This window comes from Syngnathus typhle, linkage group LG7, assembly GCF_033458585.1.
Source record: "Syngnathus typhle isolate RoL2023-S1 ecotype Sweden linkage group LG7, RoL_Styp_1.0, whole genome shotgun sequence".
In the NCBI taxonomy this organism is placed as follows: Eukaryota; Metazoa; Chordata; class Actinopteri; order Syngnathiformes; family Syngnathidae; genus Syngnathus; species Syngnathus typhle.
In genome coordinates, this window is record NC_083744.1 from 5,076,903 (window position 1) to 5,101,294 (window position 24,392).

The 24,392-nt window shown below is 40.6% G+C and overlaps 3 protein-coding genes and 1 long non-coding RNA gene across 7 annotated transcripts in view; 1 reads left to right on the forward strand and 3 right to left on the reverse strand.

Annotated features, from left to right (window-relative positions):
* Nucleotides 1–4,311, reverse strand: part of LOC133156854 (uncharacterized) — a 36,509-nt gene extending 32,198 nt beyond the window's left edge. For all 3 annotated transcript variants that reach the window (XR_009714907.1, XR_009714906.1, XR_009714905.1), the window contains exons 1-2: nt 4,250–4,311; nt 912–962 (exon numbers count right to left, since the gene is read on the reverse strand). This is a non-coding gene — a long non-coding RNA (uncharacterized LOC133156854). The remainder of the gene's footprint in view (nt 1–911; nt 963–4,249) is intronic.
* On the reverse strand, nt 2,211–3,959 carry fancf (FA complementation group F). The gene has a single exon (XM_061282889.1). It carries the CDS (start codon nt 3,957–3,959, stop codon nt 2,928–2,930), a length of 1,032 nt encoding a protein of 343 aa, XP_061138873.1. The 3' UTR covers nt 2,211–2,927.
* On the forward strand, nt 3,986–16,736 carry LOC133156851 (growth arrest-specific protein 2). 2 transcript variants are annotated; one of them, XM_061282891.1, is made up of 8 exons: nt 3,986–4,126; nt 7,590–7,751; nt 9,448–9,578; nt 12,058–12,199; nt 13,293–13,356; nt 13,425–13,623; nt 13,704–13,811; nt 15,906–16,736. In XM_061282891.1, the coding sequence occupies exons 2-8, from the start codon at nt 7,607–7,609 to the stop codon at nt 16,137–16,139; spliced, it is 1,023 nt and encodes a 340-aa protein (XP_061138875.1). In that variant the 5' UTR covers nt 3,986–4,126; nt 7,590–7,606; the 3' UTR covers nt 16,140–16,736. The 2 variants fall into 2 exon arrangements, with proteins under 2 accessions (XP_061138875.1, XP_061138874.1); XM_061282890.1 differs by lacking the exon at nt 3,986–4,126 and adding an exon at nt 4,260–4,863.
* Nucleotides 16,737–17,072: 336 nt separating this feature from the next.
* On the reverse strand, nt 17,073–20,588 carry svip (small VCP interacting protein). The gene is made up of 4 exons (XM_061282892.1): nt 20,110–20,588; nt 19,879–19,929; nt 18,343–18,459; nt 17,073–18,098 (listed from the first exon to the last, which is right to left on the reverse strand). Exons 1-4 carry the CDS (start codon nt 20,170–20,172, stop codon nt 18,084–18,086), a joined length of 246 nt encoding a protein of 81 aa, XP_061138876.1. The 5' UTR covers nt 20,173–20,588; the 3' UTR covers nt 17,073–18,083.
* Nucleotides 20,589–24,392: the final 3,804 nt, after the last annotated feature.

The window sequence follows — 24,392 nt, forward strand, 5'->3', positions numbered from 1 at the left end:
AACAATTTCAAAAATTTTTGTACCCATGTATAATGCGCACTCCAGATTTTAGGACAATAAATTAGTTAAATTTTGCGCATTATACACGAAAAAAACCCGGTATTTTTTAAGGATGCAAGCTGGAAATGAAAACCAAGCTTCCCTTATGCTTACAAGAGGAGAGATTCTCGAATATGAGCAGCAGGCGGCTCATTTGAAGCTTTCATCTGTGCTTACTTTTTCGTCCTACTGAAACACTTATAGTGAGCAAACAGGAGAGCCATAATGCAGTAGGGAGCGTTTGACGGTTTTCTTTGAGACCAGCTCATGACTTTTTTTTTTCTCCCGGACGCATCCAATGTGTTATTTTTCTTCCTGGCTCAGATGGCGTAGTTTGTATGTAAGCTCATCTATCACAAGTTGATCCACTTCCCCTCCCCCATATTACATTAGGGTGACAGTTTGATAGTGCTATGCTCTTCTCTGCAGTGTGTGTTCATATTGGCATCGCACACGCCAAGACAAAGGGATGAGAGGCTGATAAGATTTTTTACAAGATAGCCTTTGTGCTGGTGAAGAACTTCTGATCACAATGTGGATAAAATGTTGAAAGAAATGTGTTGTGCATCTAAAAAAGGGACAGTAGTAGGGCTACACAGGAAAAAAATCTGTAGAATTTATATTTTGTTTTGGAATAATATTCTTGTGTCCAACGAACGCTAGCATTTTGGTGTTTAAAGGGGAAGTCAATCGACAGATTTTATTTGCAATATTGTATGTGCCCCCCTAGTCTAAACAAGGCATTCGGATTCATTAAAAAAAAGTTTATGGAATATGAATAAAGCAGCAAAATGTTCTTATTTCTATGGAGCGGACTGACAAGAAAATATTGACAACCTGCCCATTGGCTTAGAATGCGCGACATTACTTACCGTATGAAGTCAAAGTTGACATTTTGGAAGATACCCTTACATTTGTTCAACCTAAAAAATTACAAAAATATATTAGAGTCAAATATTTATTCACATTGCATGAAATGCAACAAATTAGAATGAAACATCTCATTTCATGAAACATCTTTATGCACCAACTGCGCTTCTGCAAGCGCAGCGCAGCACAGCTTACTGGACCGTCTGATGGGTACAGAAATATTCCTTAAAAAAATTCTCCAATAACTGTGTAAAGGAAAATAAGACTTGCGTGATGCTTCTGAGCGTGGGACACAGGTGTGAAGCGTGGCCTCCTCACACCCATTTTTGTGATCTGTCACTGCGGGGGCAAGACAAGGCCAACGTTGGAGCGGCTTAGGCACGTGCCAAGGGAGGGCTCTAAACCCGCACCAGCCCCCCCAGCCAACCCGCCCCTATTCAAAGCACCAGATGGGGGCTGGAGTAGACCTTTAATGAATGCTATCCCTCAGCAAGCACAACACCCTCCACTTGTCTCCCTGCTGTTTATTGCCACACGCTGTCACAGAACCACATAAGAGCTTTTATCTGAGGACAGTTCATTAGGAATAATCAAATAACAAGCAATATTTCCGTCCTCTAAACAAAGTTAACTGATGCAAACGTAACACAATCATCAAGAGTGGGCATCATTGGTCTTGAAGCTCATTAAATTAGGGAAATCATTTACTTTTTAAAAATGGGGCAGTCACTTGGTTTGCTGTTGACTAAAAACGACATCGCAGTTGCTGAGCGCTCAGGTAACGACCAATCATGGCTGAGATTGAGAATGTCACATGACCAAAAGCAGAAGGAGCAACTGTGACATCATTTTCAGCAAGTGGCAAAATTTTCATTGGACAAAAACGGCATGTGTTTATTTTGATACACAAGATTGATAAATGTGAAGTGCAACAAATAGACAGAGGTAATCATGTTTCAAAATATTGCATGAACCAGCAATCAGGAAAAAAAAAGTACAATTGTCAGTTAAAAAAAATACAAAATTTTTGTATTTTTAATTTTGGTTAAAAAAAAAAAGCTCATGAAATTTGTGACAAAATATTCCCAATGTTTGAGATGCAGTTGATGCTGCGAGACTACTTTCACTTTTCAAAAGCCTCAAGTGAAAAAAAAAATCTAAATTGCTTGGAACAATTTCATATCATTTGAGGTGTATTTCTTTGTATCTGGGGGCGGACATTACTCATCACCATGACTACATTCCCGCTGCGCATCACGTGTGAGGCTGTTAAAAAAAAAAAAAAAAAAAAAAAAGAAAGACGCTCCCAGGTAACGTGTAAATTGCCATTTGCTCTGCAGAATTACCGGTGACCTTTTGTTTGCAGCATCCACATGACAAAAATCCAATTGGGAACATTTGCATGTTTTTACAGCAGAGGAGCAGGTGAGACCCCGTTTAATCATGGTGGCTTCCCCCTTTTGTCTGCCACATATGTTCCTCCTGCCTCGGAAATAAATTGCTTGTGTACACGCCGGCCGTTACTCGGTGACCCTTGTCTGTCACTGCGTGAATTGCTTTCATGGCGTGTTAAACGAGCCGTGGCTGTGTTGGCGTTTGCATGCACGCCATGTCGGGGCCTCTAATCCGCGGTGCAGCGCATAGCGGCTTTTGTGCAGCTCTGATTGAACACACAGGATGTGGCTAATTGATCCCTTGCTACAGAGGTGCTGTAGCCCAGAAGCAGTCATGTGAATTAGTATTCAAGTCACTTGAACAGGACAGAACCAATCACGCTTGTATTGCACAACACCTTATTGGAACTGGACTCTGTCAATGCAGAATATTCCATTGGATTCTTTAAAAAAAAATTGAGCAGTGTTTTTTGTTTATTTTTTAAAAATCTGGTTTAATTCTCCTATTCTCTAAACTCATTTTAAACATTTTACAGAGGAGGGGAGAAAATGCAGATCGGTGTCTAATATTTCAAAATAAATAAGCAGACAACCTTGACAACATTTGTGAAACTATTGCTCAAGCTATGGGTGACACTTGTGTATTTCTGCCAGGAGATCTCCCCACACACTTAGTCCTCTGACATCAAAGTCTCCATCGGATATCCTCAAATCATTCAGTTCTCTTTCTACAGTGCTCTTCAGAGCGGGACATACTTTGAACAAGATCACAAAACGCTCAGTCACTTCCCGCAAAGACACTTTGGGACTTGTGCTGCTTTGAACCCATTCGCCATCATCTATGCAGTACTCCATATCTGCAACCCACTTTTTAAGTACACCACCGTACATGTCCCTAAATTTGGCATGCTCTTTGGCCAGGTCCTTAAGAAGAGATATAGGCAGTGTGAGGCACATTTGTTGAAGCAGGCTGTGTTTTTGCTGGAGCCAATCCTGGAGAAAATCCACTGAGGCAGTTCGTGAATGTGCGTTTTCTGCAGTCAGCATAGCGTCAGCGAGGACCAGACATAAATGTTCTACTTCTTTGCATCCCTGGAGGACTGAGTCAAGAAAACACTGTGCCCGGCAGGCTTCGCCGCCTCGGCTCAGCAAGGCGTGAAGGCTTTCCATCAACATGGCAGCCTGCACCCCGGCACCGGCGCCCGACTGACCCGTGAGTGGACTGAAGATTTTCAGAGCAGATTTGCATTGAATGATGCGACTGCAAAGTCCAGTGACATCCTGATACTCTCCTGGTATGACATGAGCTGGTTTTCTGGAGTCAAAGAGTATCTTCATGATGGAGAGGGGCAAATGAGGGTTACTCAGCAGCCCTGTAAGCAACAGGTGCTGGCATTGTGACAGGTCCATTAAAGAGAGCTCAGTGTAGTCAGCAAAGACAGCTCGCAACGTGCTATTAGTTTGCTGCAGTTGCAACTCCATAATCTCTCTTATTTGGGGGTTTTGGTGGAACTTGGAGACAAGGTGCTCGCAGTAGAAGGCCCAGTGGAAAGCCCGAGAAACAGACTTTCGCTCCCACAGACGCACGTCACTACTCCGCGCCGCAACCGCCAGCAACTCGACCGTACTGGATAAGTTCTTCAGCGCTGCCTCCATGCGGCGCTCTTGGCGGGCACAGGAATACCGGCGAGCAGCCAAGGTGCTCCGACTCCCACGGAGGACGTCAGAGTTATCCCCGAAATGTTCTCCTTATGACGACCAACGCCGCACCACCGAAGCTACGCGCGAGCTAGCACGAACGGGCTAGCTGCAACGATACCATGGTGAGTTCGAACGGCGCGTAAATCCCACACGCTTTAAAAACATTTCTGCTATTAAATACACACATGTCTGCGCGAAATACATCATTAGTTCACAGTATAGACTATATAAACTATTAAACTCACGCTCCTTTCGCCACTTTAGCCTTTAACTTGTTTTGAATGTGCCGCTGGAACTGTTGTGCGCATGCGCAAAAGAGGTGACGTATAAACTTCCAAAATAAATGCCACTATTACTTTATTCGATTGGTACTGTATTGTTAGTTCTTATACATGAGTAACACAAATCCCACGAAAGGGTAAATTTGATATAGTTAAATACCTGGGAGTCATTTGTTGAATTTTTTGGGGGGAAATTATACTCAATATTTTCTCTGTACAATGGCAAAGTGTGTGTTATTTGTTAAATAAAAAGTCTCCACAATTTATCTGGTCATGACACAAATAAAATGGCACAATGAGCATGGGCTACTTTATCGAACTGTTTTATTGAATGTAATCCAGATATGGCATAATGAGACCGCCTGTTCGTGAGGGGGAGGTGGGAGATCAAACTTCCCTCCCATCAACTATGTGAGCGTGTGTGTAGACAGCTCGTTGTGCAGAGCTCTCTGGTCTGGTCCAGTCTGTTGAGCAACCTGTAGGAGGGTGCACGGCAGTTTAAAGCATGAAAAGTAGAAACACGCAGCTCAAAGGACGAGTGAGAGGAAGGTGAGCTCCCAGCAGCTGAACTCTGAAAGGTGAGCACTGATGATAAACTGCCTTCTTGGACACTTCATGCACTGTTTGTCTTCTGTTCACAACTTGTTTGAATTTAGCAACTGTTAGGATGAAATAAATTGTTACTTAATGACAACTAAAAGCCGATAATTTATATTTAGGTTCTATAGCTGTTGGGATGTTTTTAATTAAACAGTTGACTCTTGAATTTGTGTCATGACTCATCACCCTTAAGCCTGCATCCCGACTGGCGGATTATCTGATGTGGCTTTTTGATATTTAGCAACTGTTGATGAATAGAGACGTTTTTAATGCCAATTGCAGTTGTAAAGTGTAGCAGTTAATCCGCTGCAAATCTATTCAACTGAATTCAGGCACAGCAATAAATCATGTGCGGTGCAGGAATTTCCATATGAAGTCATCCATATGTTTTATGAACTTAAACGTTATTTATTGACAGTGTATGTGAAGCACATGGTTTAGTAAAGGCCTGATGTATCCTGTTTCGAACTGAATGAACACAGGCTAAACTGGCACATGATCCCAGATGAGGTTTTATGGCTTGTGGGCGAAACACTTATTGCAAGTTCAGCTTGTTGACTGTTAAATATAACAGGTGATACAATTTGATACACGGCACACGTAATGGTTACATGTAAACAACACTGAACCTTTGCCCTTGTTGACAAATCTTGCTCCAGATCTCAAAAAGGAAGGATTAGAACAACACAGACACTCTTGTTTTGTTTTTGTGTAATTGATTCAGTTGCTGAAGTTCCCATCCGTTTGCTATTCCCGCAGCAATCTACAGCTAGCCACTATATATTATGTTTTCTTCATGGCAATCACAAGGCCTCTATTCTGAGAAATGTTTACATTTATATCTTCGTATATTTGAGCAGTATTGCGCAGGTCTTCTGTTCCTAATCCCGAGTCAACATCTGGATCTGGAATCTGACTCTGGGAAGCTGTAGCTGGCAGGTTTAGTAGGATGTATGCGTACAAAAAAAGTCTGGCAAGGTTGGGTATGTTTTTTGACCTGCTCTTGAGGAGGTCAGGCAACAGCGTGGTGCCAGGCCAGAACAACAATTGGTTGTTTCTTTTAAAGATATTTCCCCAGGAAGATGTGGCTCAAACCTCAATGAGATGTTGAGTCACATTTCTGAAGAACAATGCAGCTTTTGAGTTAAATGACGACAAATCAAACAAGCTACAGTATGTCAAATGACACTATTGTGAGGTCAGTAGCATTTGTTTTTTTTTACACGGTGGGGTCACCAACAGTTAAGGTTATGTGCTTCGACACACAATATCTCCAACAATAGCAATCAATATACTTGTGTCAGCTCGTGGCCGTGTAGTAATGTCGATCATCAGACTTGATCAAATTATTTTTTGTGCCCAGCCAGTTGCTGCCAGTTTCATCCACTGCCTTGCTGACTTTGATCAGAAAAAATAGTAAAAATAATACGTAACAATCAAATACTACAAATTAAATACTATCATTATCATGAGATGAGTTAATTTATACATTTATGTTTTGGAGTTAACCACTCGCCACAATTCTGCTGAATCGACACTGAGTGGCTTACAATGGTCTTGTTTGCTGAAGCTGTGAGACATGAGAACTTGTCCCGCTGCCCCGGATTCAGCCTGCCAGCCTTCTCCACGGTGCTGGTGGGAATGTAGCACCTGTGTGCTGCTGCTGACCGTCTTCTGAGTTGTGGATGTCAAGACAGGTCAAGGTGAGCTTGTCTCCAGGAAGATGTCCACAGTATGGTTCAGCGTCATCCAACTCCAGATGGAGTCCCTTCTTTTTTTGGAAATGGTGCACACCAGTCATATTTGTCTAATTCATACTGTTTCCTTAGCAACCTGGGAAAAAGATCTTTAGAGCCTTTTCTTCTGCTTCGGTTTCTTCTGTTATTCTTCAATAAAACATGCTCCGTATTCCTTACAATGTCATCATGTCTGCACAGCCGCGCTACCTCCTCCTCCTACTTCAAGCCAGCAGTCTTAATGGTGGAATTCCCGACTTGAAGCCTGAGCGCCTGTGGAGTAGAATGTGAAAGATTTTCAACACTCGGCAAAGGTGGATATTGGAAGGTTGCGTTTAGTGAAGGAAATCACATTACAGGCGCAGAGGAGCAGTTAAATATGGCTTTGAATATTGATGGCAAGTGCAGTCCCTCGCCAGGCCGCATTAATAAGGCCTGCTGCCTTGTTGAGAATCTTGAAGTGACTTAAACTACACACGGTGGACTGAATGCAAGACGCTTTTTCGGTTTCCTTCTATCCAAGCAAAATGAGTCCAGCTGCGTTAATGTGCTTCTTTTATGTCATTGATGTCATCAGATGTACTAAAAACCAAACCGCTATTTGGCCCATAGGACAAAGTCTTTTGTCTGTTGTTTTCTTTGTGGGAATTACAACCCAGAATGTCAGCTGTTGGATCACAACTTTTTACCCACAAATCACATGTTAAAATCCCGTTCAGCTTTATTTTACATGACACGGGCCATTTCATTAGTAACAATCTAATGAGATCCAATCATACAATTGGGCCATTGAGACTCACTGTGTGAAATGTATTATGTGTTATGTTTACTATTTTGTTGTATGTAATGGCATGACTATTGCAAAAAAAAAAATTGAATAAAGTCAAAATAATCCATGCAAACGGACAGGCTGGAAGTTTCCTTTCCAGATGGTCATGCGTCCTGTCTTCTGTCTCTCACTGCTCTAGGTTACCCATAGGAAACCATGTGCAGCTCCCTAAGTCCCAAACATCCGAGCAGCCCCGGCCTGACGGACATGCAACAGTACCACCAGTGGTTGGCCAGTCGACATGAAGCCAGCTTGTTGCCTATGAAGGAAGATCTCGCCCTCTGGCTCACCAATATGCTTGGTGAGCGTGCACACTAACCCCCTCACCAGTCACTATCAGGTTATGTGTAAATTCTAGTATACAAATTTAATTGAATTAAAAATAGCTCACCTTCAAAAAGCCTTAAATCAACTGTTAAGTTGTGTTACTTTAAATTTAAGTAAAGCTGAACCACCAATCTTGCACGAGTCCTACATAAGCTCCTATAGATTTGCCTTAATTGAATAATGGGCATCATTACAGCTCGGGGAGAATGCCGCACTTGTGGTAAGGAGTCGTGGAAGAGCAGCAGCAGGCTTGCTATTGTCTAATAAATCACTGCGCGTTCTCTTGTTAAACAGCAATGCACTGACAGAACAAAAGCATGAATAACATAGTGGCTTTAATGTGATTTAAATCTGCCATGTGCTTATAGTAAACAATACGAGTAGGCTTGACAAACGATGAGTAAACTGGGTTTGTGTCTTATAGGAGACATGAAAATGTTAATTGCTGTCACGTTTATGTGTAACATAGTAAGTATGGGAAGACTGCAAAGTTGTTGTTTTCTCTCATCAGTAAGAACCACACTATGTATAAAAAGTAAAATGACTGATCTAAAACAGGGAAAAGCCCTTGAGCAAAAAGAATGAATAAAAAGTGGCACCATTGCAAAAATACAAAAATTATAAGTATAGTAAGTACACATTTTTTCCATTTTATAAAAATAATTTCTGAACATAACATGTTAGCTTTTTTAAATCATTACAGTGGCTGTAGCTATGATAACTACATAACTAGATAGATAGTGAGCTAGCTAGCTAGATAGTGAGCTAGCTATATCTAGCTAGTGGATGGATGGATGGATGGATGGATGGATGGATGGATGGATGGATGGATGGATGGATAGATATTAGTCATTAATGTTGCGATCAAATACATAAATAGTTTCAGCTGTCTTCTCGAGGTTGAGCGCGTTTAAAGCTCCTGAAGGGGCTGTTATGGTAAGCAGAGTGTAGGTGGGAGGAGAAATATGGCGAAAAGTCTACCGTTTGAGTGGGAGGAGGACACTCGCTTGTATTGATGAGTCATGTGGTAATGGGAGGCAGAGGCGTTTATAGGACGGAGGAGCCAAAATGAAATACTTCGAAGTCTATCTGGAATAAATTGTCCTCACACAGCAGGACTTGAAGGGAGCATGTGCGTATACTGTAAGTCGGGAGCTCACTGAGTATTTCTCAAGATTTGCAATCTCTTTTTCTGGGCGCAATACAACATTTGGAACTCATTAGATGCTGTGAACCCCCAGACTTCCCTGCTATAAGAAACAGAAAGGGATGAAGAAGAAAAAAAAAATCTCCGGTTTCTTTCCACAGGCACCCCTCCTTGCCACCACCTCCTATTTCACGATGATCTCACTGAGAAAGAATGAACCACTGGGAGTCGGTTAATTGGACACCATATTTTGATTGCTAATCTGCTCTAGCTCTACTTAGTGTGCAGGTTAACTGTACAGGTACACATTTGAACTATGACCTTTGTTTTTAGCCACCTTCCTAATGAAACACCTTTTTACAAGTAGCAACATAATGAAGAACTGCAGAGCCGCACAAGCCAGGCTCAACCAGGCGTGGCGTCTCCAGAGTTGTTTCTTGCATCACAATCTCCTTCACATATTTACGATGAATTTCCCGTGCTGGATTCCCCCTAATTTTTCATTTGTGTGTCCCTTGATCAGGCCTGGAAATCACCACTGAGAGCTTCATGGAACGCTTGGACAACGGCTTCCTCCTGTGCCAGCTGGCTGAGACGCTGCAGAAAAAGTTCAGGCAAAATAGTGGAGACCTGTCTGCTCTCAACAATAGAAAGGTAGTCAAAATTGGGGCACTGTCACTATTATTACATTAGTCTGCTAAATGCTAACAGAGATGTTAAAGACTTGAGTGAGACAGGAAACAAGATTAGGATACATTTTGTTGAAATCCAGATTTGTGATGCTTTTTACATCTACATTGCAAACTTGTTGCTATTCGTTGAGCTGACAAATTAACCCTCCTCACACATGTCATGAGTTAGCGCTCAACTCTATGTAATTGATTCAAGACCGGTCGCTGGGCAGTAGCAGTAACGTTTTGTCGACCCTCGTAATTCCAACGTCAAATACTATTACTATTAAGTTTCACTCAATAAGATCAATAGACGCTTCTTTTGTTGAACCTCTTGCTTAATAAATGTCCATATGCTCATATCTGTCAATGATTCAATAGCAAGCAATAATTGCCTACTTAAGGGGATCCATCCAAAATGATTTAAAATAATACCCGATGCATGTTAGTCAGTGTTGATATTTGACCAGACATGTCGCGCTAGAGTGATTACACGTTTCTGTCTGAGGGAGAAAAACCCAAAAATGACCAGCTCGAGTTTCTGTTTGGAGGGCAAATGGGAAGCACAAGACTCCTTTGTTGGCGCTTCGGCACGACTTGTTGATGTCTGCAGTGGGGCCGTGGTTGTGCTGATGACGGTGCGTCTCCTGATCCCAGCACAGATGTGAGGAAATGTTTGAGGTCAAGAGCGTGGGACGACAGAAGCTCCTGCTAAAAAAGTTGACTTCCAAAGTTTGTGTGACGTTGTTGCACAGAGACCATACTGTATCATAGTGAGTGCTTTTTATTGCTATCGCACCGAGAGCAATGAGGCATGAAGAATGAATAACATCAGCCAAGCCTCCTACAAATGGCGTACATGTCACTCCTAAGGTTCCAGTTAAGTCAAATGATGCTTCATCAGCTCATTGTGGACTTGAATGTAATACGTCACCACGCGTAAGCAAATGTCCATGTGTGTTCAAGATCCTTTCTAAATCCCATGTTTTGTGGGACTAAGTGATTCCAGCAGAGATGATAAAGTACTTTTTTGCAGTTGCTGTCTCGCCATCCTCCCCATGTGTATTGCTTCCATTTTATGAAAAATGGATGATATGTCTTTCTTGTCATATCACCACTGTGGGGTACGCTCAATGCAACCACGTCATTATCTTGTGGATCTTATTGCTGTCTCAGGGGTTGGAGGTTGAGTATGTGCAGATGTGAAGGTAGAAGTGCTTGGGAATATGCTTACCTCCAGGAAACACCAGAGTGAGTGATGTTGTTTGATCACCTTGAGTCTGCAGAGGTACACCAAAACTGCAGTCTTTGTATGGAGAGGTACTTATAGTGAGCAAAAATCTGTTTGATTTCGGGGTGATTCTGGATAAGAATGCAGTCGGAGGAAGAAAATGTATTTTCTGCTTTTAGATTTCAAGAATGATTCAATACTAGACCATTCAATACTATTCTCTGAGAAGCTGAAAATGAACTTAAACAGACAAACTGAATGTGAATTAAGCAGTAAAATGCTTTCCATATCAGGGGGGGGGCGGCCATTTTCAAGTCGAGCCAAGTCAAGTTTATTTGTATAGCCCTAAATCACAAGCAGTCTCAAAGGGCTTCACATAGACAAAAATTGACAATTATTCTCAAAGCATCCCCTGATCTTAAGCTCCCATTTTGTCACTTTGTGTCAACTGAAAGTGACATCACAGTTGTTCGAGCTCAGGTGACCAATCAAGGCTCGTCTATTGTTTGAGTTTGGTCATGTGACGTTTACAAGCTGAGCTACAATTGGTCGTTAATTTGTCATCCTTCTCAGTTGACAGTGGCAAAATGGCTGCCCCCTAAGATGGATAAAAACTGGTGGATTTTGCTAATTAATTCATATTCCACAAATGCAAAATTAATCAAAAACATGTTCAGACTAGTGGAGCAGCATAGAACATTTTAACGTAAAGAAAATGTTTGACATGACTTCCCCTTTAACTGCTCTTGGCAGGAAAGCAATTGAACATTAACATACGGTAGACAGTAAAGTTCTCCAGACAAAAACATCTCAAGGAGAGCCTGGACAGAAAAGAAAAATACCCGCAAAGACTGCATATTTCCAGCATGATGTCATCGCACCTTTTCTCATAGCACATATCCTGTATAAAACCACAGTAAGGCGAATAAATCTCCCCAAAGAGACGACGTGGGGGATGTGGGGCATGGACATGTCATCTGATCTCCAATCATAGCGAGCCCAGTAACGTAGCCGCACTATTCTGGCCCGCCATCTCCCATATTGATCTGTGTGAAAAAAGGTTCTCCATCCTGGTCTGAAACAAGAGCCTCGAAGCAGATGGAGAAGGAAATGGTGGCGAGAAGGGTTTTAGTACATGTTGATGTTGCACCAGTTGCCGTGGGGGTTCCATGAATGATCTTTTTGATTCGGATTTTCTAATCATCTGCTCACCTGTTCATGTGTTAACTAGGTTATTCCTTACCGGAGGATTCCATGCCGGCGGACTGCGCCGTCTGGCTCTTTCTTTGCCCGGGACAACACAGCCAACTTTCTGTCTTGGTGTCGTGAAGTTGGAGTGGGGGAAACGTGTTTGTTTGAATCTGAGGGTTTAGGTGAGTGGATGCTTAAATGGCTTTGCTTGTACCAGTGAGCAGAAACGCTTGTGAAAAATATTTCTCAAAAGAAAACACAATGATTATATCGCCTCAAAACGAAACATATCTGTGTTTAAAATGACCACATTAAAGCAATATGATCATGAATTATTAGTATTTTTTAAACTAGCATGAATCAGGCTTTAGTTTCATCACTAGTTTTAATTTTCTTTAAATATAAATTGTCTTGTTTACAAGATTAAAGAAAGAGATAAAAAGACTGACCAAAACAAAGAATATTTTTGCCAGGATTAAATTTTTAGGTTCATAAATATAAAAAGTAATATATATATAAAAAAAAAAATAGCGTAAATGAATCGAACGTACAAACAAAAGCACGGGCAGAAGAAGAGTGTCAGGAAAGTAGGGCAACACTATGTAAATATTTTCCTCAACCTAGAGTAGGCACAGTTCTCTTTCCTGTTCGACGTGTGTGATGAAACACAATCAGATGTACATGTGAGCCTTGAAGTATCATAAATTCCACGAATATTCACACAATCATCATTTTTTTCCCAATAGCCGCTGGCGCCTCGCTAATCATTTTGGAAGGCCACGTTTCACACTTATTGAGCCAACCGCTCAGTGAACGTCCTCATAACACTGAGCAGCTGACAACTGTCTCTTTCTCCCCTCCCTTCATTCCCCGAAAGGAATTTGTCAGTTGAACAACAAAAAGGTTTGCTACCGTGCCATGAATGTAGTGTGTGTGATGTTTTGCTGTGGTGTGAGTCACATGGCGTGGTATGCCTCCTCAACATGACTGCTAGCTCACCTTAACCGTAGATTACACACAAAAAAAACACCCTGTCAGCAAAACTAAACTAAAAACGATGCTGCTGCCGCCACACTATCACTCTCATCCTTTATGTTCTTCCATAAGGTCACTTTCATAATAGAGCACTTTGACGAACTGTGTTTTTTTTTTTTTACCCCACCATGCTTCTTTCTCACTTTTCAGTTAGCACTTTTAATTCATCTTCATTCACTGTGTGTTACTGTTAGTCAGTCTGAGGACCACAAATTAACAGGTTTTTTTCTTCTTCTGTAGTTCTTCATAAGCAGCCACGAGAAGTCTGCCTCTGCCTGTTAGAGTTAGGCCGGATCGCATCCAGGTACCCTTTAATTCACTATCATGTGAGTCTTTACAAAAATAGTTATTTTGTTCTTTGCCCCCGCACAGTTACAACGTGGAGCCCCCCGGCCTTATCAAACTGGAGAAAGAGATCGAACAGGAAGAGAAAGCACCTCTACCTCCTCCATCTCCAGCATCCCCAGTTCAACCCCTCCCTCCATCACCCTCATTGTCACCCACCCCGTCGCCGACTCTTCCCAAAGTCACCTTGAGCAAGAAGAGCACTGGGAAGCTGCTGGACGATGCTGTAAGTCACCACTTGTATGTTTTGGCCTCGAAAAGGCAAATATGAATAACACGTGTGTGTGTGTGTTACGTGTTTGACAGGTAAGACATATTGCTGACGACCCTCCCTGCAGATGTCCCAATAAATTCCACGTGGAAAGGCATTCGCAAGGCCGATACCGCGTTGGGGAAAAAACGCTCTTTATACGAGTGAGTATGTGTCATTGTCAAAAAGTACGACGTACTGCTGTTTTTTTTATGCTGCTCGACGAGTGTGCAGTGTGATACTGTGACGCACACTCTGGAATGTAAGTCGGCCATTTTGCAAAGAGCCTGCTGTTCTCATTGACTGGAAATGCTATTGGGATGAATTTCCATCCTCGGCCAAGCATAATGTGACTCATTGGCTATAAAGGCAATATAAAAGCCGCGCATTCCCCAAGGTGATGACCAAATGATTCCTTTCAAAATATTTCATCAAATAGTGTTCAATGACCGTCAGGATCGACTACTCATCCAGGAAATGTTACTCAACTTTCTCCCGAGTGGAGAAAGAGGAGATGCATTCTTCAGTTCGTAAAGATTTGATTCATGCATTGTCCGTCCCCTTGGGGTGATGGTTACTTGGCAACCCTCTTTACCTGAAGTCACACCTCGGAGGCTCTGCACACATGAGTCACTCTTGGCTGTCCTCTACTGTCAGCTTATCATGCAGCAGCTTCTCAAATCAAATTGGCACTTTTGAGCTAAAGATGATGTTTGGCTTTATTTAATATTGCTCTTCACTGCCAGAAGAGCTCGACATGTCGCGTAAGCTCTGTTTCGTCATTTTCTTTTTGTGTGACTGATTGAATACCTTCATCTTGATACAGGTGGCGAAGAGCTTACTCTGCCTTTATTCACCCCAGCGTACATGTAAAGTCGCTTTTATTAATGTAGCTTGGAATCAATTTGTCTTGCCTCAAAGGACTTCACATACATGGGCAGACAAAAATATAATTTCTATACATGCACATATATTCTGGATATTTTTAAATTATTATACGTCTGGAAGCTATTATTCTAAAAAGGCAGCCTTTTCCAAATATATATATATAATTAGTGTGCGGATGTACGTATATAATGAGGGTAGTCCCATTTATACAAAGTGCAAGCTATACAGTTTGACCTCTGTATGTCACTCAGCACTCACTAAAGATGCTTTAATCAAAATTCTGCAGACAGTTGAACAGCCAGCAGCTGCTTTTAATAGTAATAATAAAAAATAAAAAAAAGCAAATATAATGGTTAGGTTGCCATAATGTGGAGGTCAGGCCTGCAAGCCACTCTCCACTCCAAGTATAAATGAGTTGGTTGTAGTTCCACTACCTCCTAAGTATTTGTGAGAGACGCTGTCAAATATACGCCCCGAGGACCCCTGTCCTTCGCGGGACGTGTCCCAAAGCGACGTGATTGAAACGCCCCAGCGACATGCAGCTCCATTAAATCCACAGTCACAAAGCCCGAAGGCCCGCTGCCGCTGATTGGAAGCACCGCCCTGCCAATGGCCTCTCGATTGATTCTTTTAAGGAGCTTATAAATGCTGCATGTTGCGCCGCTGCAGGGCAACAAAGTCTTATATCGCAGACTGAGGTGACAGTCTCACTTTCAATGTAACAAGAAAGCTCAGCATGTTTGTGTTGGGAAACAAATGTTCATAATATCTTGTGTAATCTTTATTCTGAGGACATTTTGCAGAGCAGCTTGCTGTAGGTAGGTGTAATGATGTGATGTGGTTGGTGAAAATGCTTCCATAGTGACGCACAATCCTTGAAGGCCATGAACAATGCTTTTGTCTCCTCCTCTAGCTCTTCTACGATGTTGCCATGGTAACCAAACGTGAAAATGTACCCTGATATGGCAATGGGCCACTATTTGGAAGAAATACTGAGCAGAAACAACATCCCGTGAATGTGATCAATCAAACGTGACGATAGAAATAACAGCAAGATTTTTATGAAGTGCAGAAAACGTGACCTAAATTCTAAAATGTGTTCCATGAAATTATTAGTACAGTCTATTCTCTTTATTTTGTCTTGTAGTCAGTACGATTTCTTCATGAGATGGAAGCACGATGATTCTTCTTATTGCATTTAGCACATCGCTTGCTCTCCATTTTATTAGGCACGTCTGGAGGGGCCCAAAGCTCCCCTGCCTCAATTCAATCACCTACAACATCAAAGTGATGCTCATCTTCAAGCCAAATCCCTAATCAGGGAAATGCCAAGAATCCTAATATATCTAATCCTGCTCACGTGTGCTCAGATGCTGCACAACAAACATGTGATGGTGCGTGTGGGAGGAGGATGGGAGACATTCGAGAGCTACTTGCTCAAGCACGACCCGTGCCGCATGCTCCAAATCTCCCGTGTGGAAGGGAAGACGTCCCCCGTCGGTGGAAAAGGCCTCAACATCAAGGACCTGACGCCTGATAGCTACCTGGTGGTGGCGGTGGCCAACCACCGCAGCAAAAAGTCAACACAGGAGACTGCACCATGATGAAGACTGTAGGTGCGAGACATTCATGTAGACATTTAAAGTCAACTGGCTGTACATGGTGTACATTTCATTTCATAATATTATAACCAAGATAGTTTTTTTTCCCCCACATTATTTTTCTTTTTAGTTATGTGCCTAAATCTATAACTTCATTGGACTTTTTAACCGATACAGTTTATATTCCATGCCAGTGGACTTTGAATAATATTTTTCTCATTAACACAAAGTTGACCTGTGTACCACATTAAAACTGTGACGCTTAAGTGAATGTTGATTTACAAAGTGAAAAAAAAATAAAAAATAGCGAAGCCCAAAGTGGTTTGTTATCCATTGTTCAGAGCACTCCCATGTTTACATATACATAGTACTATTACAAGATATGGAAACCTCATTTGTATATATTTTCTTGTTTATCCATTATTATTTTATATACTCTCATTTTATGGACTCATTTGAGTAACAGAAGTGATTTTTTTAGCATAGAATTAGCAAATGCAATATATGATGTATAGCCACATGCTACTGTATTTATGCTAATAGCACGCTGGCACTAAGACCATTACTGATTCAAAAGAATAAAATTAACAATTAAAAGAGGACCGCTATTGTGAGCTACTTTATATTTTTGTTTCCCCGCACCTGCTTTATTCCTTCTACTTTGCCGCCCTCTAAAGGTTAAGAAATAAAACATTTTCTCCTTTTGAAAATGAAAAGCTGATCACATGAAGTTAATCTTTTGTTAATAAATGCCAATTTACAACTTGGAATATTTTCCATAAGTGTCTTTTCTGACTGACTAGGTGAGTAAAAAGGTGAAACAAAAAACCCGACATGACCTCGGTAGCAACACTTGACGCATTGCAGCGTGTCACTGGTAATTTATATTTCATATTCTGAGTATACAATAAATATATGCAAAGAAAATCCAGATAGTCATATCAGAAAGGTAATTTATTGTAGCAAATTACATAGCCTTGACTATTTTTTCGACCAAAAGCCGAAAGCTTTTACAAATCAAGTCATAGCAGTGAGAAATGCACTTAGCCCAACCTTAAAAACCTTCATTATAAATCCTTCAGTTCTTCACTAGATTATATATTCACATTACAGTTTGCCGATAATTCAAGTGTATACACACATACAACTGTGCTTAATATAAACGGTTACATATGGCAGGCAACGCAGTTTGTAAGAAATTCAGCAGGTTAAGCACGTGGCTACCACATGTGAAATTCATGGCAGCAAAATGAAATTGTGCACAAAATGAAATGCAGAGGTGTAGTGTTAGCGTTCATCATAAATGTAGCTGGAGTTGGTAATGTTATTTGCAATCCTGACACTCAAAAATAACACTCTAGAAACATTGTTTACGTATCGTCACCTTCCTAAAATAATGGCCTAAGTCTTTTTTTTTCTTCAGAAAACAAAAAACGGAACCAAAGACTGATTATAAATCTCATTTTAGGGATACAATTGAACAATCTGTTTCGCTGTGTAGCCCATTTTAGCAGAGCTGGCCTTTACGATGCTTGAGGCAAAAAATATTTTGTCAAAATATGACTTATGCATTTATTTTAAGGATGTGACGATAAAAACTCCAGCTTTCACAAAAAATCAATGACAAAGTCCAACCTATCATGGTTTCAAACAGTGGAATGAGTCTAAATCATGTTTGGAGAATAAAATGTACAGTGAATATGGTTCTGCAAGATATTGTGTTGATGAAACTTGTAATTAGTAAGACCCACTTGGTTGTCCAGCTAGTTTGGCAACAAGCTCTTGACATTTCTGCCCCAATCAAATCTAACGGATCAACATTGAGCACTTGGAGCCGTTTCTCTCAAACTATCATGAAAATAAAGACCATAAATAGATGCGGAAAGCTGTTCAAAATATCTCCCAGAGATCCACTTTGTGGTTTTGGACCTTTTGAGTCTCGCAGGTTCAGCCCACCTGCCACTGCAAAGCAAACACAAACAGTGTTAGTGTTTAATTGTTCTTTACAGAGGATAAAGAAAACATGCCTGTGGGTATTTTTATATCGGTCCACATGTTTGCTCCACCGTTTGTGTTCAAGAATCACACCAATGCTGTTTGTCAGCCCGTTTATGGCACTTTGTAGTGTTTGTTAGCGTAAAGCTAAACTGATACAGCCCAAACATTGTTATTCTCTTCAATGAAAACAGGCACAAAATCGACTTACCCTCAAGCCGCCACCACTGCTGGACATGGATGTACTCATCGCCTGTTTCTCAATCTCTTCTTGCTTTTTTCTTTTCCTTTCAACCGCTTCTGGGTTTTTAACACCCCTGTGTGCTGTCTGAAAAAGAATCAAGAATATTAAACTGCAGGTGTTGCTTCGAAGAAGAAAATGAGAACTATATATTCACGGGGCTAGGGTTGGGTCCAAATAGCGTGCTATTGTGCAAACCAACAACAAATTAAGCAATAAAGGTGCATGGCAACCAGCAAAGCGGCGAACAGTATTATTGCCAGAAAAGTAGGACATTCAGAGACACTATACACAAAAGATGTGTTGCAATGTGGGAGTGGGTTAAGATCCAGCATTTGGATTTATGGTAGAAAGGGTGAGGCTAGCAGTATTTATTCCGCACAGTGCCAGAGTGAGCCTTATTTTTCTCTCTCTTTCTCTTAGAGGGACCAAAGAGGACGTGGCAGATGAGGGAAGGGACAATCCAGAGTCACCTCCTTTTGTCTACTTACCTTAAGGCAGCTTTTGTGTGGGTCTTACGGATGTGCAAGTGGCTTCGCTGGATAGTAAAACATTACTCACTAAAGACCATCTTAATTTCTTTCTTTTTCTCTTTTGAATATATCAGTTGACTTCAAGACACATGACAGAGCTCTGCAACAAATCCCTTTTCCACCATACACACATCATGTCTGTTTAATAGTAAAAAGATTAGTAGTTCAGAAAAAAAAAGATTTTCTAAAAGTGGCCTCTGTTCTAAATGATACTCTCCTACTATTTAATCTCCTGAAATACATAAATAAAGGGTCAATAACATGCTGTAACCATTATTGTCACATGCTCTTCTGGGACATCAGACTTGATATCTGTGAAACTAAGGTTTCTTGGCAGCTGAATTTAAATATAAAGTTCTGTTTTAAGCAGAACACTGGAGCAAAATATAAAACATCTTCTCTGATAGTCTGCCGGCGTGGCTGCTTTAGAATGCCTGTGCACGCACATCAGAGTAAGAAAATGCCTAAGTGCAATAAGGGAGGATTTTTTTCCCCTATATGGTCCAACTCGACAGCCAGCATGTGAACACGGGCTCCCAGTATGGAAAAGCAATGCAATAATGGAGATGGCTCAAACATGTAGTCATTTGTTAGCAAATACATTTGCGGAGAAGTAGCATCCATTTTGTTGGACGTAGTAGTTGTAGTTCATTGATTTCAACTTTCCAAACTTTTGTGTCGAATTAGAACACATGATTTTACCTTAGAGACTTTTGAAGAAACAAATCACTGTTGCAAAACTAAATTTCAATGAATAACCAGGTCTGTACTTTTGAGAATTGCATGCAACTTTAAAATATCTTGTCTTTTCTAGACAAGTCTTCACTTAATAGTGTTACATGTTGCCCAAAACACCAAGACCGTCGTGAAACTGAAACGTCACATGACAGCTACATGAAGCTGGGCTTATTGCAGAGCTGTCCATTGTGTATGAAAGAGCCAAAAGGTTTCCTTCCCACACACACATTTTTACCTCTTTTTGTCTTTTCTCTGCAGCTTCAGCCAACTGTCGCCTTCTTGTCTCCTGGAAACACGACAAAAGTATAGCTTCACAAGTAAACAAACCCAAATTTGGTTAACAGGGCTTGGCCCAGCATGTCAGTCTAACGGTAAACATTAACACGATTTCTAGATTATCTCGAGGACTACTTTGCCAATTTAATAGCACAGCAATTGTTAAAAGTTATTTGTTGTAGTTACATACTGGATCTGGAGTGTCAACAGCGTCGTCAACTGCCCCACCAAGACAGGGTAAGCACATCCCCATTCTGTACTCCCAAGCAAAAAGCAACGTTGAAAATGAGTTTTCGACTTCTGTCTTCTTTGCGCTTCGTTGCTAAAACTACCAACTAACTACTGCACTACAAACTAGACGACTCTGAAATCGGTGGTCAAAAGAGAAGTAAGAAGCAGCTTCTACTCTTAAAGGCTGTCGAGGCTACGCGCTGGGGCATGACGTTGACGTTAGCTTCGGCTAACATTAGCATTCAAGCTAAAAAGCGATAACTACGAAGCACAGCCCCGACAGTGACGTATGCAACCCAGTCAGTCAATATATTCTCTTCGCATATTTTGTTTAGAGACCACGGTATTTGTAAGTTTTAGTTTTAGACGTCCTAATGAGCTTTGGTGACAGTTTAACCGGTTGACATATATGATTTAACCCAGCGTGAAGTAAAGTGGTAAGTTCAAGAACTACACGAAAGAGGCATTTTCGATAACAATATGTTATGGAACAAAATGTTAATATGTTGTTCAGAAAAGGGTGGCATATATATTTGTTATGCTTATTGTCAATAATGTTTGTTACCAAGGTTGTGTGAGTGAATTCATTAGTTGATTACAGAATTGCTTTTAACATTATGATCTTAAACACAACCCGGGTTTACGTCTAAGCTCGACTGCTTGTGCAGTAGCACCACCATGTGGCGAAAGAACAAAATGGTCAGCACGACAACCACTCAGAAATAATGGAGTGCAAACTAAACTGTACGGCAGCTACTCAACAATTATGATTGACTGGCAAAAGAAAGCCAATGGGATCATGTCATATATTCACGACACAAACATGTTTTCTTTTTAATACTATACTGTACCAATGACAGCGTCCTTAATGTTTTGCTGCTGGTGGGACTTCCATCAGATACAACTGCATTAATCTAATGAAACAAAGTTATGACCTTTGCAAACGTTGATTTATTCCACTAAATCCAACCCAAGTCCACTTTTGAAAATATATTGTCCTCTTGTTGTAATTGGCTGAGAGATGGAAGAGTGACGTCCAAGCCTTTTGAGAGGGTGAGTGATGCTCCATAAAGCAGCTCCATCAAATCAGTATTCTCAAGCTTGACAGTTTAATGCTGGAGCTGATTTCTCCCAACAAACGCTTCAAACTCCTCCCCTCCATGCTGGCTGCAGCGTTCCAGGTTATTTTGCAGCTCAAAGTGCGGCACTATAGGGGAAACGACAGCCTCGTGAGATTATGCTGCCCTTACAAGGTGTACATGTGTCAATCACAAAGTTACTGATGGAGGATTTTCATTGATGACATATGGAGGGGAAAGTATCTCAGGAGGTTGATGGCTCTTCAGGTAAGTTGCTAATAGTTTTTACTGAATTGAACTTTGTTTCTCTTTGAAATTGTAATCCATGGATTTTTGCATTTTGTAGCATATTTTTAATACTGAAGTCACTTTTCCTATGTTATAATTAAGAATAGACATAATTTGTGTATCAACAAATACATTCTTGGCTATTACTCAGTTTTCAAATAAAGATGGCCGTTCTTAATTATCAACTGACTATACATATTCAGCAGTATTAGCAGTAGCCATTGTACACAGTATCATTGACAAACAACGTCAGTGATATTATAGGCGGACTATTGTCGATAGAAAAGTATCATTAATGCCTAGACTTAAAGTTCATGACAATCCCATCACTTTACCATTGCTTGCTTATTATACTTCATGTAAATATCTAAACGATAGAAGAACTTGATCTCTCAAAAAAGCATCTTCTGGACACTATGAACTTCTTAAGTTGATTGCACACCACTGAGTACAGTAAATAATTCATTCTTGTCATCGTTTAAACTTATGCTGTTAAATTGCAGAACCTTTGGAGAGATAACAATAGATGAAATTCAATCTATTAGTTTTAATTTATTCATGAACTTAGAATGAATGTAACATACAACAGACATGCAAAATCGTCATTTTATTTTCCACGTCCATAAGAGAAAAATAGAGTGGTCATCCCAGAATATAATAAAAAAAATAAAAATAGCTCCACTTAAATGTTTGCAGAATAATAAGGAAACATTTTTTATGTGTATAAATATCAGTGAAGAGCCACAGAGCATGACAGTCATTGACTTTAATGAGCTGCTTTTGAATACTTGCACGCATGCATGCAAGCAAGCAGGCTGCAACTACAATTTGTTGTTACTGTACAGATCATCGCAGCCTCAGGCACACATACGCAAAAATGTCAACACTGTGATCATGTTCTGATAGCTATTTACATCAATGAACATCTACTATGAGCCCGAAGCCTCATTTAGCTGTTTGCCATCATCAAAATGCGTGTTAACCCCTAACAGGGCATTTGTTGCATTAAGTGAAATTTATTGACCTATATCAGTCGTCCTCCATCATTTAAAGCCTAACTCTGCACAGAGGCAGGTTAAACCCAATATTGGTCATTTTGCAGGTAACCGTAGGCAGGTGAATCTGCGTGAGGGAGGGCTGCGCCGGTGTGGGAGTATCAGAGCCAAAAAAAAGAATGATCCAGAGAGTTTGATGCCTGCTCCTCATAAATTTATGAATGAAATACAACGCTTTAGATCAACTGTCTACCCTTGTGTACATTACAAGGACTTGATATTATTTTCCTAGTAATTCCTTTTTCCATTTGTAATACTTTCATAGATGTACATGAAATTCAATTACTACGTCAAGATTTCTGAAGTAGGAAAGCAAATGGTTTTGATTTCAGCAGGCGGCAGCAACTTAAATATACAATTATGAAATGGCATCTTAATTTTTCTACAAAGCACTGCGAACTTTAAAAGACGCCTTCTGATTTGATATACTAAATCGTTTTGGGCTTTTAGCAAGCACTAATGCAGGCTGTTTAAGAGCTGTTTAGGTGCATGCTGACTCCGAGAGGCCATGTTGTAATGGACATGCCTTATTGAAATGCATTGCTGGATGCACACACACACACACACACACACACACACACACACGAGCATATACACACACCCTTTACCTAATATTTATGTATGCGATGATAGCCTTTATTTTTCTCAGTGTATGGTCACATCATATTTTCGTTTTTTTTTTTTTAACTCACTCGCTAGTGGAACATGATACACTTTTTCTTTAACTGAGCAGTGTTGTGACATTGCACTGTCTCTTTGAATAAATGATCAGCCAGGCAGGAAGTTCATCTAGGAAGCACCTGCTCATATATCGATCTTATCTAATGTCTCCATGCCTTCTGAAATGTTTAATGACAGATTTTCACTCAGTGAGTGCAGTCATATTAGACTGAAACACTCTCCCTCATATTTGACCACTTGCCAAAAAATCTAGCATCTCTAGTTGCACTTTGCCAATCAGTGCTGGTGCAATAATCTTCATTAATGGCAGCCAAATCCCACAGGGGGTTGATGAAATATGCTTATTCAGGTGGGGGAAATGCTTTGGTGTGCCGGTAATGATTGTTGATGCTGTCATGGGCAAAATTCATTGTTCCACTAGCGTGTACACCAGCCTGTCTGCCCGCTGGTTTTTTTCTTATGGGGCGCCATCAAGGTGACGTGATGTAGGCTGCAGTCCAACCTGTGCATGGAGATTCATCAGTGAGTCATGATGTTTGGAAACAAAGGGCGGCCCGCAGTGCTTCTTGTTTACACCATAGCAAACGGACATCAACCCCTTCATGAATGTAATTGTTGCTAATGATTAGAAAAAAATAAATGTATATTCCAGTGCTTTGCTTCTGATTTTAAAGTCCTGTAACATGATCGGAAGCTTTGATTATTGTGCCCATATTTGCCATGTCCAGGTTGTGCTTAGAGCAGGGGTGTCCAAACCTTTTGCAAGGAGGGCCAGATTAAATAAAGTGAAGGGGCCCGGGGGCCAATAGTGTTTTCAGACATTTTTTAACTACAAAACTTTCATACAAATTCACACTGTTATAAAACAAATTTTATTGCCACAATTGTCTTTATTTTTTTAAATGACAAAATAACCAAATATAAGCCATTCAGGCAGATGTGAACAACTCTAAAAACACAAATTCTGCCTTTCATTCATATCTGAAGAGTCCGATAACATTGAACAAACTGTTTGAAATACCTTACATTTACATGGATTTAAAACTATTTTTTGCCTCTTGAACATTTTAAACAGGAGTTATAAGTCATGCAAATTTGTCTGTTATCATTAAAACTTAAAACAAGTGAGTTTTGCTCTT